The sequence below is a fragment of the Phycodurus eques genome, chromosome 9 (assembly GCF_024500275.1).
Source record: "Phycodurus eques isolate BA_2022a chromosome 9, UOR_Pequ_1.1, whole genome shotgun sequence".
Lineage (NCBI taxonomy): Eukaryota > Metazoa > Chordata > Actinopteri > Syngnathiformes > Syngnathidae > Phycodurus > Phycodurus eques.
The window spans coordinates 16,079,442-16,096,718 of record NC_084533.1 but is presented as its reverse complement, the minus strand read 5'-3'; the positions used below and the strand labels follow the sequence as shown (position 1 = coordinate 16,096,718).

General features: G+C 40.9%; 1 protein-coding gene across 2 annotated transcripts; it reads right to left on the bottom strand.

The window, feature by feature from the left end:
- Window positions 1–3,410: 3,410 nt before the first annotated feature.
- LOC133407814 (mucin-2) lies at window positions 3,411–17,076 on the bottom strand. 2 transcript variants are annotated; one of them, XM_061686080.1, is made up of 5 exons: window positions 16,883–17,076; window positions 13,270–14,132; window positions 12,915–13,153; window positions 7,610–9,633; window positions 3,411–6,004 (listed from the first exon to the last, which is right to left on the bottom strand). In XM_061686080.1, exons 3-5 carry the CDS (start codon window positions 13,069–13,071, stop codon window positions 4,733–4,735), a joined length of 3,453 nt encoding a protein of 1,150 aa, XP_061542064.1. In that variant the 5' UTR covers window positions 13,072–13,153; window positions 13,270–14,132; window positions 16,883–17,076; the 3' UTR covers window positions 3,411–4,732. The 2 variants fall into 2 exon arrangements, with proteins under 2 accessions (XP_061542064.1, XP_061542063.1); XM_061686079.1 differs by having other exon boundaries at window positions 12,915–14,132.
- Window positions 17,077–17,277: the final 201 nt, after the last annotated feature.

The following is a 17,277-nucleotide window of genomic DNA, read 5'->3' as shown; positions in this document are numbered from 1 at the left end:
CTGAAGTGGATGGCAGTATAGACATGTTTGCCTTCTATCAATCCGTTTTGAAAAGCACTTGTCCTCAATGACGTTCATGGGTGTCCTGAGGGTCAATCGCTGGGTATAGGCATATAACCAATCAATCACGAGTCTTCAATTGAACTAATGTGCCCTATTTGTTATTGTTATTTGATGTAATTTGTTCTTTATTTTCTGCAAAAAACGCAAAACATTCATTCATCTTCCGTTCCGCTTACTCACTAGGGTCGCTAACTTCGGGTGAGAGGCGGTGTACACCCTGAACTGGTCGCCTATAGGCATTTTAGAGTCTTCAATTAACCCACCACTTTCCAAGTGCAATAGTAAATTCAGAGCAGCTTGTTTTCCCTACATAACGTACCTGCTATCGATTTGTTGAGATTAGACATCCATCCAGCATGTTTTTTGGGATGTGGGAGGAAACCGAACTACCCGGAGAAAACCCATGCAGGCACGAGAAGAACATACAAACTCCACACAGGCGAGTACGGGATTTGAATCCCAGTCCTCCGAACTGTGAGGCGGATGTGCTAACCAGTCGGCTGCCGTGCAGCAACGAAAAACATGATTCTATTTCTAAATAGATATATTTTTTTTACGTTTCCTAAATTTAAATGGTAGTGTTCAACTGGCTTGAGTTTATAGTTAAACCAAAATGTTATAATGTAAACATATATCTACTTAAACTATATATTGCTTCATTTAATTTAAAGTCATATTTCTACTTTTTGCATTTTGTACCTCCGACTGAATATGACTACCCATGGTAGACTTTATCAGAAAACATTGAAAAACAATCCTCCCCAAAATCACATTCTTTACACAGATGAATGAGGGAGGCAACTAAGAATTCGAAAATAATGATAAAAACTTCTTGAATGATTAAGGTGTTGTGGAACGTCTTAAATTAAATCTTAAAGTATAGTATACACATACATTACGTAGTCATTGTTTTAATTTTATCAATCTAATTATAGCAATTAAAGGTGAAATAAAAACATTTGGGGGCACAGTGCACGACTGGTTAGAGCGTCACCCTCACAGTTCTGAGGACCGGGGTTCAATCCCCGGCCCCGCCTGTGTGGCGTTTGCATGTTCTCCCCATGCCAGTGTGGGTTTTCTCCGGGCACACCGGTTTCCTCCCACATCCCAAAAACATGAATGGTAGGTTAAATGAAAAACTCTAAATTGCCCGTAGGTGTGAATGTGAGTGTGAATGGTTGTTTGTTTGTATGTGCCCTGCGATTGGGTGGCAACCAGTTCAGGGTGTACCCCGTCTCCTGCCCGATGATAGCTGGGATAGGCTCCAGCACGCCCGCGACCCAAGTGAGGAGAAGCGGCTCAGAAAATGGATGGATGGATGGATAAAAACATTTTTCAAATACCTATGGATGTTGCATCACACATTTCTTTACTGTTTTCATTTCCAAGTGCAATAGTAAATTCAGAGCAGCTTGTTTTTCCTACATAACGTACCAGCTATCGATTTGTTGAGATTAGACATCCATCCTGCATGTTTATGGGATGTGGGAGAAAACCGGAGCACCCGGGGTAAACCCACGCAGGCACGAGGAGAATATGCAAACTCCACATAGGCGTAGCCGGATTCGAACCCGGGTCCGCAGAACTGTGAGGCAGATGTGCTAACCAGTCGGTCACCGTGCCGCACTGTTGTGATTATAGACTTTTAAATATATTGTCAAAATGATACCACTGACTTGGCTTTGGCCTTTTTGACCTCAAGACCGGCCAGCGTCTTGTTTCTCAAATGAGACGCTCACCTTCAAATTACTAATTTCTGTTTCTTCTCCTTTTTAAAAAGTAACTTTGAACTGGCGTAGCAACTATTAGTTTCATGGGTCAATATTACAGAGGTACATCCATGTTTTTCCTATATGTAGGGATTATAGAGGTCAATTAAAGAACTACTATCAATATGTCTGTGTAATGCAGTGCAGCTCAAGACCACTGAAAACTACAACCACAATAAACAATTTCAATATCCCATTGTAAAAAATATATTTTTAAAAGTTCACTTATGTTAAATCTAATTATAGTATGCAAGTGTACTTTCAGATGGTAGATTAACATTTCACACATTTGAACATTTCACATCTGGATGCCTTTGGTCATTTGAACTTCTGTCTAAAGTCCTACAGATGGCAGTCTCGGAACCTGAGATGAATGTGAATTTGGGCCTTGGAGGCTGACATTTTGGCAAAGCACATTTCACAAAGTACGTAAGCAACTTTCAAATTAAACTGGACTCCAGTGGGTGTGAGGTCAGTTTTCAGGTAGCTGTATGACATCATATTCCGACTTGGCGAACTGCTTGTGGCAAATTGCAGGTTTTCAACTGTGTCCAATTATTCCAACCTGATTCATCCATTTTCTGAGTCGCTTCTCCTCACTAGGGTCGCCGGCGTGCCTGAGCCTATCCCAGCTATCATCGGGCAGGAGGCGGGGTACACCCTGAACTGTTTGCTAACCAATCGCAGGGCACATACAAACAAACAACCAGTCGTACTCACATTCACACCTACGAGCAATTTAGAGTTGTCAATTAACCTAGCATGCATGTTTTGGGAATGTGGGAGGAAACCGGAGTGCCCGGAGAAAACTCACGCAGGCACAGGGAGAACATGTAAACTCCACACAGGCGGGATTGAAGCCCGGTCCTCAGAACTGTGAGGCAGACGCTCTAACCAGTCCCCCACTGCGCCACCCCAACCTGATTCATTAGATCATTATTATGGGGCCTTCGGAACTTGTAACAGTCCAGATTAAATTTAATTAACTACCTGAATTCTGCTGTAAGTCACAAAAGCATCTAATAAATGTTTAAGAACCAGCGCTCACTTGAATACATTTAAATGCCTTGAATTTTTTAACCTCAATTTGGGTTTTATAAGAAACTCAAATTACATTTAATACTAGGATTTTTCCTACAACTTCATTAACAAATGGTCTTGTGGAGGGAAATAATGTTACCAGAATTTAGTTGTGTGTCACCACTTTATTATTAATTGATTTCCAGACATCATGCAGTTATGGAATTTTAGTTGTGTAAAATTGCATTTGCATAATCACAAAGCCCTGAAAAAAAAATGCTTACAGAAGTCCAAATTAATGGTGTCAGCAGTGGTTGGCCCGTCCAGAGTCCTGCTGAAACCACTGTATTGACAGTGATGGGTTTAATCGTGCTGAAGGCCAACACAAAGCAGGTGCGCATGCCTCTCAAAAGACTCAAGTCTATGAAGACAGGAATGGCGTAAAAATAGCCTCCAGGATTCACGCTCAAAGCAGAAGGCGGTGATTTGAAGGCCACAACTAATTACATTCATTTTGTCAATTAACTGGATTGTACAAAACAGCGCTTTGAGACAATCAAGACTGAAATTGGTTCATTTTGTAGTGGAATGAAATGAATTGTACAAACAGATCAAGTTCCCTGTAAAATAAAATAAAAAATCTCTCAGAATAGAAAAAGGGAACTCACTGTATTCAAAATACATCTTAATAATCCTTTTTCACAAATACATAGATGAATATGTAACATTGCAAAATGTGTTCCACTGAAAGGTTTGTTAGCAATATGCAAAAATATGTGTCATCATTTTCCTTAACAATGTGATCAGACGAACAAAAGATTCATATTTAGCAACATAAATATTAAAGATGGGGATTGTAATCGATGAACTGATCTTTAAGTACTGTATTTATAATTTAATGTTGTCAACAGCAATTTTCTGGTGGATCGGTCTTAAAGCATTTGATGCAAAATGGAGTGCACTGCTTCGCTGAAACCAGCAGAGGTGCTGGTGAAGGAGTCAACATTACATCAGTTATAAGACGCTGAGCTACATTCATGCAGACCTCTGCTATGGTAAATCCTCCAGGAACCATTCATCTGCTCAATATGACAATGGCACAGAAACAGGGGTCCAGAACATTCAGAGAGGTTCTCTCACCACATTAAAAATATTAATAAAATAACAATTAATTGATCATTAATATTCCAATAGTTGTTCAAGGAAGTTTGGTTAAATGGCTATCCCTAAAATTACACAACCTTTAACTTGCAACAGCATTTAAACACATGCGGAATTATACAAACCATTTGATTAGAAGGGTGTAACAATGCCACATCACATACCCCCGAACTCAAACTTCCTTTTCTGTCTCTGTAAAGTTTACATTCACTTCGACATATGCAATATAAAGTCTAAAGCAACTTATATACACTATATTAAACTGAGAATTGCACTATGTATTGTAATTTGCCATGAATTAAAATCGTAATCTGTGACATAAACTGCAGCCATGTGTGATAGTGTGATAAACGTTTACCATTGCGTTGCAGAGTATTTAGAGCGTTCATAATTTATGTGGTCATAAAAAAAAGTAATAATGCTTTAAAAGTATGCATTTTGATCATTAAACCATGATTATAAAATTCAAAAAGCAATAATCATTGCTAATGAGCAAGGAAAGCCAATGTATGTGTGTTGTGAGACTGTAACATATAACATTAATTCAAAGTGAAGTCAAAAATCTTTGGTTAATGTCCCCTTTTAATATGCCGGAAGCGTACAAGCTACCACAATTGTTCATGTAAAAGCTTGTTCTTGTCATTGTAAGACCATAAATCACAAAAGATACTAATTGCATTATCAATCAACATTTTTGATGCATCAAGATCTCTGCAACCTCACAGGTCAGTAGAAATTGTGCTTTTCTTCACCCTCAAACTGCCACCCCAACCACGGGGACATGTGTTGTAAGAATGCATGCCGGGTGACCTCAGGCCTGAGTCCTCGGACTCAATGGACGCATCAGAGTCAGTCAGGGAGCGTGTGTTGTAGAGCTTTACGGGAGAGCAGATCTGCTCTGTTGGGGTTTGAGAAGGACTGGTGAAGGGAGGCGACAGGCCCCCCAGGGGTTGTGACTGGAGTGTTTTGCAGTCATAGCCATAGGGGGAATATCCCACTGGTGAGATAGGTAAGCTGTGACCGCTCAATGCACCTGGAGAGGGGCTGTTTTTACGTTTGGCTGCATTGATAATGTTCTTTGCCAGCATTCGATGGTTGGCCTTTGAGTCAAAATTATTATTGATTGGGGACATGCAGCGATTGTCCTTCGGTAAGGGAACAGAAGAGGAGGCAGAGGATATGGACAGACGGCTAGCAGAGGGGAAAGATAAGCTAGAATGTGAGAGTGCAGGAGACTGGCAACGTGAGCCCCAAATTGGTGTGACAGGAGAAGTGATTGTTGGTGTTTTGCAAAGTTTGGAAGAAGAACTAGTGGAAGGATGGATAGTCTGGATTACCATCGGTGACTGACAACTTGGAGTCCAAGGAGGAGAACGGTGAGGTGCAGTTGTGGATGTTTGAAAACGTCTGGAAGAAGAAAGCGGGGAGAGGCTGGAATTCTCAGTACTCATGCTCACCATGGGAGACTGGCATCTTGATCCCCAAGGTGGAGAGAGTGGGGAAGAGTTTGTGGACACTTTAGATGAAATGTGTGAAGCATTTGAAGATTGCTGGTTGACTACCGGGGATTGGCATCTTGAACCCCATGGTAGCGAACGAGAGGAATTGGATGTTTGGGATCTGAAATCATGACCAGAGGAATTTGTAGATGATTGGATATTCTGCGATACCAGTGGGGAGTGGGATCTTGAACCCCAAGGGGGGGCGGATTGGGATGTAGACGTAGAGGTCTGGGGTGGCCTGGTTATGGAATCTGTGGAAACTGCGGAAAGCTGGATATTTTGGTTGCCCATAGGAGATTGGCATCTTGTAACCCTTGAAAAAGAAACTGGTGATGTGACTGATCTGCTGGAGATGTTTGCGGAAGGGTACTTAGTTTGAAGACCCGACGTCCACTTTGAACTTGCAAGACAGTCGGGACTGCTGAACTTCCTTGTAAGGCCCAGCTGAGTCTCACTGGGGGGTTCAATTGCGGAGGACTCCTCTGGTTTCTGTTGGACCATAACAAATATAACTTTTTACTATGCATCCTTCAGAGAGTACAATAGATGGCCAACATGGCAGTAGCACATACTCAGCTTCATTGTTTTGTTTGTTACTTGCTCACGAAAGAGATACATGGAAAACAGCACATGCCTTTTTAAATACAGGGATTCTCTTCAGTCTAAATAATATTGATGAAAATCACAGTGGCATTAAGGTCATAACAACAAATCTTAATCCTCTGCGTAGGTTTGTGTACCATGCCTGGTAAATAGCCCCTGTCGACCTAGTTAGGTGCCGTTCTCAGGTTACTCTGACTGTGAATGGCCTTTGCAGGGATTTGAGGTTACTTGGCTGAACAAAATGTAAGCACCTGCCAATAAAACATTAATAGATACTATCTCAAAATGATAATATAATATGAAGACTACTTCAGCTGCTTATTATGAAAAGTTAGTCTTTCGCTTAAAAAAAATAGCTTATTTCTTTAAATGTCTGAGCCTGTGATGACCATAAATGTTGTGAAACAGATACTGAAGTGACAAGAAAATATAATTACACACTTTATGTTATGAAATACATTTGTGTCAACAATTTTATGAAATATTATCAGAGGCATATTATTTATTTAGTATGATCAAGTGTTTGCAGTGTCAGCAAGAAAGGCAGGAAAGGGACACATTAAAAGTGAAATCAATACTTGAGTGAAATTAGAAAAAGAAGGAGGTCACAGATGGTTGAAAACATGAAGCTTTAATTAGAGAAGAAGTGATTCAGCTAAAACACAAAAACAATTAGAACGTGAATAGCTTATGAAGTGAAGCAGACATGCAAACTCTGGGCAGAATTACCAATAACTGATTATTTCCTGTGAACAAACAATTCTGGAATTACTGTTTGAAGTCATGAAAATAATTTTAAATACAAGCCCTGAAAGCAAATTAGTATGCAATCTGCAGATGGCAAACATCAAAGAATCCATGTATGCGCCATAATTTTGAATAAAAATGGTGGTGAGCAGAGCAAATTACCCTTAAGATATGAAGACATAAAAGGAATTCTATGGCTGTATTTTAACGTCAGTGAGAAGCATTATATTGAAAATTGTAGCTCAAAAAGCAGATGCTACATCTGTCAAAGTGCTTTTTAACAGCATCACCCTGTTCCCTAAATAATTATAACACACAGTTTGGAGCAGGGAAAGCAAAGTTATTATTCATTTTATTTAAATACTCGAGAAGGTGGCATTTTGGTGCTAAAGTGCCTTTCAGCATTGGGGTATGAAAACTCAACTGATCATGTTAACGCAGATTTTTATTTCAACTCTGGTTAATGCCTTAGGTGTTACCTGAGGAAATCAGAAACTTAAATTCAAATTGACATTTTTGTTTTCTTTTGTAAAGAAGAACAGATATGACATGGCATTATTTATGTGACTATTTACATCAATAATTTCTGCTTAAGAAGAAAAATAAAGTAAATAAAGTATAGGCAGAGGAAAACAAAGACGCACAGGAAAGTGCGGGTATGGTTTAAATTTTATGCCAAATAAAGTTTTCCGATCACCATATGTTACAACATAAAACGTTTTAAAAGATAAAAGGCCTCCACACCTGTGCTTCAATCCCAGCTTGCTTGGCAGAAAATCTTGGCCTCGGTGCCTGAATCCCCAGCCGAGGAGATGACACACAGGCTGGAGTAAGAGTAGTTGATGGCTGACCAAGAGCTGGACTTGATGGATACTCTCGTCTTGTAATGGAGCTGAGAGGAAGCTGAGGAGATTGACATTGGGTGCGAAAGAGAGACGTACTGTTATTAGGTAAGGAAATCTGTCTAGAAAAAGACTGAGGGTCCTGAGGGAGCATCTGGTTCTTGGACTGTGGCGCTCCTTTGGGTAGGGTACTCAACGGGTCCTTTACTGGTTTAAGTATAAAGAGGGATGAGTTAAGCTGGTAAGGCCGGTGTTTTGACAGGTCCATCTCTATTTTGGAGCAACCATTCTCAAGAGCAGGTGTCTCTTGAACTTGTGTTGCTGGTGCTGTTTGTCTTGGTTTTGGCTTTGCACTTTGTTGGGCTTTCATGTTTTGTGCAAGTTGAGCACACATGTCAGAGTTTTTAGCAATAGCTTTGACCCTACCTGGCATATTTGATGGGTAAACCCAAGATGGTGGCAAAGACATTGTTGGAGAAGGAGCTCTTATGTGGTGACCTGCATTCTGATTCTCAACTACATATTTCTCCATTCTGGACCTGCGCTTGGCAAAAAGCTCTGCGCCCTTTCCTGATGCATCATTGAGGGTCTGTTCTGGCTTATGTTCCACCCTTGTATAGGTTCTGGAGCTCTTAAGACAGGAAGCCCATTCTGGGGCTTTGGCTTCTTCAGCCCTGTCTTCCTCTTTGGCAAGGAAGTTGGATGCCTCTGCACCCAGAGCTAGTAACTCCTCCTCAGATGTGGGCTCAGGCACAGATCTATGCCTATGTTTCTTCTTTTCATCCACCCCTTGCACTAGAGAAAGCAGCTCAGGGTTTGGAGCTACAACCTTCTTCTCTTTGAACGTGAACATCGACTTTTTATTTGGTTGTTTGGCAGCATTGTCCTCAAGTAATGCATTTTTTATTGGTGGTGTCGACTTCCTTTCCACAAAAGGCTGAGGAAAGAAGGTAGAAGGCTTTGGGGTTGTTGGGGGTCCATACTGGGGTAGGGGTGTGGCAGCATTGAGAGATACAGTAAAGGTAGGGGGTGGTGGTGGGAAAGTGGGAGATGTAGCAGTTGGACTGAAGTAATCGGTCTTTGGAGGCTTGTTTGTGAACGCTGGTAGGGGAGGTGTGGGATATGTTGGAGGAGGCGGAGGTGATAATGCCACTGGCTGGGGAGCAGTGAATGCAGAACGTGTTGGGAGGTTGTCCATGACAGGACTGTTTTCCTCTTGAGACTGCACTGTCAGTGGCGAGAAAAAAGGCCTGGCAGTTCGATTGATGATGGTTGTCTGCTTCGATGTAGATACAGCAATCATCAGAGACCCATGGCAGCCGTTAAGAAGCTTTCCAAGGGGAGGTGGTACCATATGACCTTCATTTACCGCTGTCTCACTCTCAATAAGACTCATCACAATTGGATTAGTGTTTTCTCTTTCAGGTGGAAGCTCATCCTTGAGTTTGCATTCAAGTTCTTTGTGCACTGTATCCCTATCCTCCTCTTGCTCATCTATTTCCTTTACAGGTAGGAAATGTCTTTCTTGGATAACACTGTGCTCAGTGACATCTTCTTTGCCATAAAGGTCACCTTGTTCCTCCATGTTATCACCTGTTACTTTTATTCGTCCAGGAGGCACAAATAGTGGGCTAGTAGTGCAATTCTTGTCATTCAAGTCGCTTTCCTTTTCCTCACGACTTCTGTCTGCCCATGTTAGTTTGCTACATGACAGGTTGGTTTTCACATTGCCGGTTACGTCTTCCTTTGACTGCCCTCCACTGCTTTCCAGTGTAAAGGCGCTGACTCTCTGCTTGCGCCGGTTGAAGAGTTGAACGCCTCTGGAGCTGGAGTTGGAAGGGACAGTAAGCTGAGCAGCAATGATGTGACTTCTCAGGCGGGCCTCCTTTAGCTCCTTCTCAGATAAGCTGACACTCCTGGTCAGATCTAGTAGGGGGGGAAAGTAAAGGGACACTCTGGTTAGCAAAAGAAAAGTAAAGGTCATCTTCATTAGATATAGTATTTCTGATTAATGGTAAAAGCGACCCTTAAGAAGGAGCTGTGTTCCATACAAAAAGAAAAATTAAAAAAAAAAAAAAAAAAAAAGAAAATTAAACAAAGACAACTCCCTAACCATCTGATGAAATCTGCTTTGAAAGCCAAAATGAGAGAAAGGCACGATAAACTGATTTTAAATCACAGATTTAACTTTATTCACTAGAATTTGAAGGCCAGTGGTGTCCATTTTCTTTCAGCATGTCTCTGCTTAAAATTATGGTTTGTTTTCTGAGCTTAAGAGTTCCATTCCAAATAGCAAAGTTATTTCCTCTGCAATCTGGTCAAGTCCCTCTCTGAGCATTCTTCCACTGTGGTGAAAACCCCCTGCTTAAACTTCCAACATGCCTGCTTTCTTACTGCAGTGCCTTAAAATCAAACCCAAGGATTTTAACCATCTCCAGCTTCAAAACATCTGTTATTACTGTCTGTTAAAATACTATAAATTTAAGTATTCACATTGTAAAATCAAAGCATAAATTCCGGTCACATGTTATACATTATTCATCTCATTTGTGTAAGTCTGACTGGTGGAAGAAATGTCATTTCATTGTCATCATTCAAAATAACTACATGTCTGTAGTTATGTATGAATGTTAGTTACGCGGCATCGATATCTTTCATGTTCACCATCTAAATGTGAATGTCCTGTAAGCAAGTTAAATGATCATGTGTGATTGGGAATATAAATTATAAAGCCCTTTTTTAAATTTGAAATTATATAAATGCCTTTATGTGGTTTATTAAGATTTGAACACGGGCCCAGTACCCTTTTTTTTTTTTTTTTAAAGCTCTCTGTTAGTCCATGTCCTCAAAATTACTTTTATTACGCGTCACCTTTCGATAATTTCAGACTGTGGACTATATCACAGCATTGAAGCCTGAAATGAAATGCCCTCACTGTAAATATTTGCCTCTAGTGGGAGCCAGATTAGTTATCAGGTAACATGCAGGTGCAAATCCAGGCACATGATATTCACATCATGAACAGCTTCTCAAAATAAATGCTGCCCTCCCTAGAAATTATCTAGTTATTTGTTTGTTCATTATTTGAATCACGATATGTTAATCTTCCATAATGACATTGATTAAAAAGTTAACAACAAGGAAAGTGAATGAGAATGTTAATTTATATAGTATAGAATACACAATTTTACATTAAAGCAATTAGTGGACATAACAAGAGTTGCATCCATCCATCCATCCATTTTCTGAGCCGCTTATCCTCACCGATAATCAAAAAAATGTTTAGGGAAGATACATGTCATCAAAATAACAAATGGCCTACTATTAATTGAAATGTCTTCACAATAGAAAAACGTGAACAAATCAAAGTTTAAACCTACTCATAAGGTTCCTTTAAGTTTGTGCAATTTCTCCTCGTGTAGATTATTTCTCTCTTACCTTTCCCCCGTCACATTCGGAGTGCTGCCGTACTCTACGTCCCAAAGAGTTTTCCACTGAACTGCGTTTGCTGGCCTCATACACCCCTTTCCCTTTCTGTAGTGTGGCACAAGCTCCAATTTCCTTTTCTTAGCAAGTCCAGCAGCACACAGAGAGGGAGGGTGTCTGCAGCTGGAGGCTGCGCCATCTGTCTGGCTGCCTGCAGCTCTGCTATACTACTTCAAATTCAGCTTCATTTCTTTCGAAAAAAACAAACAAACAAACAAACAAAACTGAGCTCGGTTTATGGCTTCTGTGGAGAAACTCTGGATGTCAGCTCTCACTTTTGTTTGACAGTTCAGGATAAGTGTCCATTCCGTGTCAAGTATTGAGCGTCTTATCGCCGTTTAATGTCGAGTGACAGCAGAAAAAATTGTCTAACCCTTGTTAGAGTCATTGGAAAGGGAGATACTCCAGTTTATGTGCATATGGATTACTGCACTGAGACCACAGAGCCCCAGTGGCTGACCCCTGCTACCCTCCCTGTCTATCTGTGTGTTTATTATGCACTCTGCCTGAGTGCCTGGCCTCTTTGAGCCCCCTGGGCATAAACTCCAACCTGGAAGGGTAGGGATAGGAATTTCCTTTCCTCTAGGAAAGACAAAACTTGAAGCTTTGAGCCATGATATCACATTGTCCACACCCACTTTCTCTCACCACGTCAAATTTCACAACCTCATCCCTATGCTATCAGCCCCGTCCCCCTCAGTCTTCCCTCCATGGAATAGAGAATTCCCACACAGCAGGGGGATTTTGAAGTCATAGGGCTAACTCTGCATTTTGTGCATCAAAGGTCAGATTACCCTGTCGGATGTTATCTTTCATCAGGCGCTGGCCCCAGTGGCTGTTGCGGGATGGAAAGACAAGGATTAACAGAGGTCCTGGGATCTACAGGACTGAATGTGCCCTAAACTCCAGGTGAATCCCATTGGGGGGAGGGTAAAAGAACAGCCCAGAGGTTAAAACCAACCCGATAGTGTTACTGTGTCAAAGATCTGTGCAGAGGTGTAGCCAGCTTTAAGCTGTTCTTAAGATGTGTTGCATCTAGTGATTTGCATGAGGAAACCCAACACACACTTACTGGCCAGAACATTAGGATCACTTGCAAAAGATAATGACATATATAACAATATGCATAGAGGAATTTAGTTTCTCTGATTGTTGACAATGGAACTGTTGTCACTATACCAGAATACAAACTGTACAGTCACACCACGCATAATATTTCATCCAAATTTCTTGACAACTCGTGAATTGGGTCCCATTCGATAGTACAAGTGTACCTAATCAAGTGTCTTTAGAGTGAATTCTTATTGACACAAATTATGATTCAGTGTTTTCCTTAAATAGTTTTGACAACGCAATGTTTTCCTAATGGGAGCTAAAGCAGCTTAGACAGACATGGCTGACAGTCACTGTATTGTATATTTTATTGATTACATTTCCATTGCTGACGGGCTTGCATGGATTTTTACTTTATGGAAACAGATGTTTCATGGAGCATTTTGCCATCTCCAGTTACACAGAAGGCAGAAGTATTTGTTTCTGACGTTGCCTTCTACCCCTGTCTTCAAAGCTTTTTTTCCACTGTGATGTGCCACATTTAAAGACACATCACGCCTATTGGGAAAAGCCACTGTCTGTACACTTTCTTTGCAGAGTTAAATAACATTTCCCATGCAGAGGCTACTCAAGTGAGGAGAGAAAGTACCAGATAAACAAACGCTCACTTGTTTTGCTGGTCATCTGTTCCGTGTTGAGTCTGGTGGTTTCATGTGTTGTGTTGCACTCTTCCACAGGGGTGGCTTGTGCTGCCTCGATAGGTTTTGTCAATCCTCCTGGACTCCAGCTCACTCCTCTACGCAAAGACATGTGTCCCTTCTCCATCGTTACTCCAAGTTAAATTCACTCTTCTGCAGCCAAGCAATAGTCCTCAATGTGTTTCATCCCAATTGGATCCAAGCTCCCTCTTGATTAAAAAATAAAATAATACAGTAATTTAGTTTTAGTTTTCACTAGTATACAGGGAGAAAAAGACAAAAGCATGTCAAGGAAAGTAGCTCAGTTCTTCAATTGGCTACTTACGGCCATGGCTCTATTTTCCATACAAATCCTAAGTGTTTCCATGTAGTCAACTGAAATAAATGTCAAAAAGAAGCATCCTCTGGCTTTTGTTTTCATCAAGTATAATTTTCTATCTAACTGGACCTCCCTCTAGGGCCTAGGCAACGTTTCCCAAATGACTTCCACTGGACCACTGCCACAGAAAAGAAATGCACAATTTTGGCATCGAAAGCTGAGAAACAGCCCAGCCTTCTCTAATACTCCTTTTTGTTTTCCCAGACGTTGCTCTTTCTCAGCTGCTATTTCGGTCACCAAAGCATTCTCTCTGTCCGCATCCAAATCTCTAGCACCCAGATTATTTTTCTTTCAGCGAAAAGATCTGCTCTTTATCTTGGCGATCATAACTCCAGTGTGACATGAAAAGGGAGCTCTGCATATGGCGGTTTCCTGCTGTTTGGTTCATGTGAGGAATAACATTTCACTCTGCAAAGGTCATTCCAAAGATGGCTTTGCATTGAAACAGTTCACTTATATAGGGATCTTGTGTTACTTTTTATATATTGCAGCCAAACACAGTGTTTACAGCAGACTAATCGTTTTTTCCCGCTAGGTGATAGGGCAAGTGTGTATTCACTGATAGTTTGGATTAATACTGAAGAGCAATAAAGGAAGCCATCATCTTGAATTGAGTTATACATTGCGGTTGGAAACGCTTTCTGTCATCTCTTCACTTTATTTGTATTTTTCTCCCAGTTTGCAAATGTTTTAGTTTGGTGGAGCCTGTTTTGGTTTCAAACTAAGTCAAATTGAAGAGAATCTTGCCAAGGTGCTAAAAGACAACTTTATCTAATCCCTCCATGAAACCATGTCCTGTCCAGGGTCACCTGCAAAACAAGAGGGAGATCTTTTACACATCTAATAGAGTCCTTGGCCAAGCAATCACGAGATAAAAGCAGAACATTCTGACAACCTCGCCAAACCATGATTTTCATCTACTGTTACTGTAGTTGTTGAGTCACAGAAGTTCTAATAAACTGAAATTATTTTCTTTTACGAATTGTCATGCTGTTTTCATTAGAAGCTAAACATTAATGTATTGGATTTTTCTGAGATCATAGTTGAAGCACAAAATTCCTAATTGTAGACAGAATCAAAGCGTGGAAAAAGAAAGGAGACACCCTCGTCTAAGCCTAAGTAGTGTATGCAAAGACAGAAGATCTAAATTAATGAGAAATGATTGATGTCCAAATTTTTAGGAATTTCTATTTGATGAATGGGTATATTTTACCTGTATGTTACACAAGGTTATGGCAAGATACAGTAAACTGTTGTGTTGTTGATTAAAAGATTATACACATTTCCTGTTTTCATTATTTTTACATTTTTGACAAAATGTTACATGCCCCAAATTATACATAAACGTTCTAAATACAGTCATATGTAAGTTCTAAATGTATGTACTTTTAACATTAATATGCGCCAGAGATTGTGCTAAAAATTAGCAGGGTCCTTTACAATCTTATAAACCATAGTGTTTCCTCCAAATAGCTACTTTTTTTCTGAATTCCAGCTATTCAACAAAGAAAGAATCATCTATGGCCTGATCATGAATAATTGTTGGTTTGAAATAATGTTTTAACCCTGACCAAATTGTGAATTACTATGCCCTTAATCAAACTCTTGTTGAAGATGCTGAGAGCCATCTTTATTTTTGCTCATGAATCACCATGGTATCACATTTTCACATAATCATTGTTTTGACTAAATGCCTTTCCAGTAATGCTTTCTGGTTTTGCAACAACGCACCACAAACCTTGATGATAGTGGTGTATTAATAAGGAGAAGCAATCTTTAATGTGTTCACAGAGTCATAACCTTGAAATCAGTCAAAACAAAACGGTGCCCAGCCGCGAAAAAGCTCCACAATTTCACGAAGTGGCGTGATGGGGGCGAGTGAGACCAGATGAAGCCTGGTACTGTTTAGACTCTCTGACAACAGCTCTTTGAGTCCTAAAGATGTGTCACAGATCTGGTGATCACTGGATTACTGATTGTCTTTTTTTTTTTAAATTGCCTTAATTCCCCAACATTCTCTTGTCCATCTATGATCCCTAATAGTCTGGGTATGGCCTTGCTTCAAAGCTTTCTTTAGAATTCCACACACACACGATTCCAACTGGTTCGACTGTATGTGCTTTTAATACTTGGCATCTGATGTCATCTCCCCTCCTCCATTCCCCTCCATCTAGCCACAAATTACCTTGAGCTTCAAAAGGTGTGCCCACCTGCCCTGCTCACCCACCACTCCATCGCTTCCCTGTGCCACTCATTGACCTCCATGTTTAGACGTAAGGATATCATTTACAGTTTGGGCCCCCAGAGGCAACTTTAGTGTGTAATCACAGTGTTCCAGTTCATTGTCACCAAATGATGCATCCACATGTAGTCAGTCATATATACTGTAATCAGTCTTCTAATGTGTACCCATACTGAATGCATCAGTGGCCTGATAATAGAATGTCAGCACAGTGATTCGCTCACATGCTTTCATCTCTGCAGCTTATGCTGCGTTGGATGTACATGAATTAAGATATGTGATATGTGTAGTCTGAACTACTCAAAACCTTGAAAGCGTATCACTTAACAAGCTCAGGCATCTGCAAACAATCGACACCCTCAGGTGCTGCCATGTGTCTGCTCTATCTATCGTTTACCTGCACACTGCACATATGCATACCCACAAATTATTTGCTGAAAATGTTGATGGCTTTTTTTTTCACCCAGATAAAGAGCGATTTGATGCCGTCTTGGTGAGCTGAGAAATGATTTTTGGTTGTACTCCAAAACTGGCATTCCTGGTTCATAACTCCTCGGGGGGAGGGGGGCATGATGGTCAACATGCCTCAGCCTGTGCTGGGTGATGAGTGACATCTTAAACATGGCAGAGCTCCAGAGCTCCAATGAATCTCATGTATTTTGCCTCAAACTATTATTTTATTTTTAGGAAATAGTGGGAGAAAATCCAGCCGAGGAGAACCTGGTGTGCTGCACATTCCACTGCACTGCCACAGGTGGGAAAGTTCAAGTGGCAAAGACAAACACTTGAGGGAGGTTTATGTGTTCCAGTGCCAAGAGGGAGGCACCATGACCTGAAAACTGTTAGACAGCAAAGGAGCACTTTTTGAAAATAAGTATTATCAGTACTGTAGGGATTCTTTGTAACACATATCAGAAAGAACTATAACATTAGTAAAAATATATAAGCTACTATAAGATGGTAGTCCTGTGATTACTCCCAGCCAATCAGCAGAGAAAAATAATAATGACAATTTTATATTTATATATTGATTAGTAAATAGTGCCCCCATTGCCATTTCTGTTTTATCAAGGTGCACAATGTGCATGTGAGTCAGTACATTTTCCACATTTCCCCCTAATGTAACATAACTTATCATTACAGTTTAAATAGGACCGTTATGGGCCACAGAGTCACGGTAGCGAGACAAAGAGCCCTGCAAGTCCCCAGTGAGGCAAAAAACAACAACCCCAGATGTTTGCCATCTCCTTGAAAGTTTCCCTGCTTTGTTTCAATTAGCCGCCTGTCCGCCCTCTCTAAACAAAGATAGCATCTTACCCTGTGAAGATAAATTGGATGGCCTGCAGGTGATGATTCTTCAGTAGCTCCACGGCAGCAGTATTCCTTGCTGTGAGGCGTCTGCTGGTCCACTCACTGTAGCTCACCTGTAGTCTGCTGGGTCTGTCTGTGTGAGGTAGCAGCCGAGTGGACTGCCCCCTTTTTCAGCTCCTATGTGACTCTGCACACACACCTCCCTCCTCCCTCCTCTCACTCATGAAACAGACGATGGATGGGGCGGGGTGGTGGGTCAGCTGGAACACAGAGGGCTCTTTGTCTGGGAGCTTTTTCATATGGTTTTCTTCAAGCTTGCATACTGAACACATTATGCTATAATATATTTTCATATTCAACGCAAGGATGCTGAGCAGTTTGTGGCCCCCACTCTGTTCTCC

What these genes read in the sequence shown, in the direction of transcription:
- LOC133407814 (XM_061686079.1), bottom strand. Translation starts at nt 13,071, where the DNA reads ATGGAGAAGGGACACATGTCTTTGCGTAGAGGAGTGAGCTGGAGTCCA. An exon ending in ACAGATGACCAGCAAAACAA is followed by an intron (nt 9,634 to 12,914) that starts GTGAGCGTTTGT and finishes CCCCCCTACTAG; the next exon opens with ATCTGACCAGGAGTGTCAGC. An exon ending in AAGCTGGGATTGAAGCACAG is followed by an intron (nt 6,005 to 7,609) that starts GTGTGGAGGCCT and finishes ATGGTCCAACAG; the next exon opens with AAACCAGAGGAGTCCTCCGC.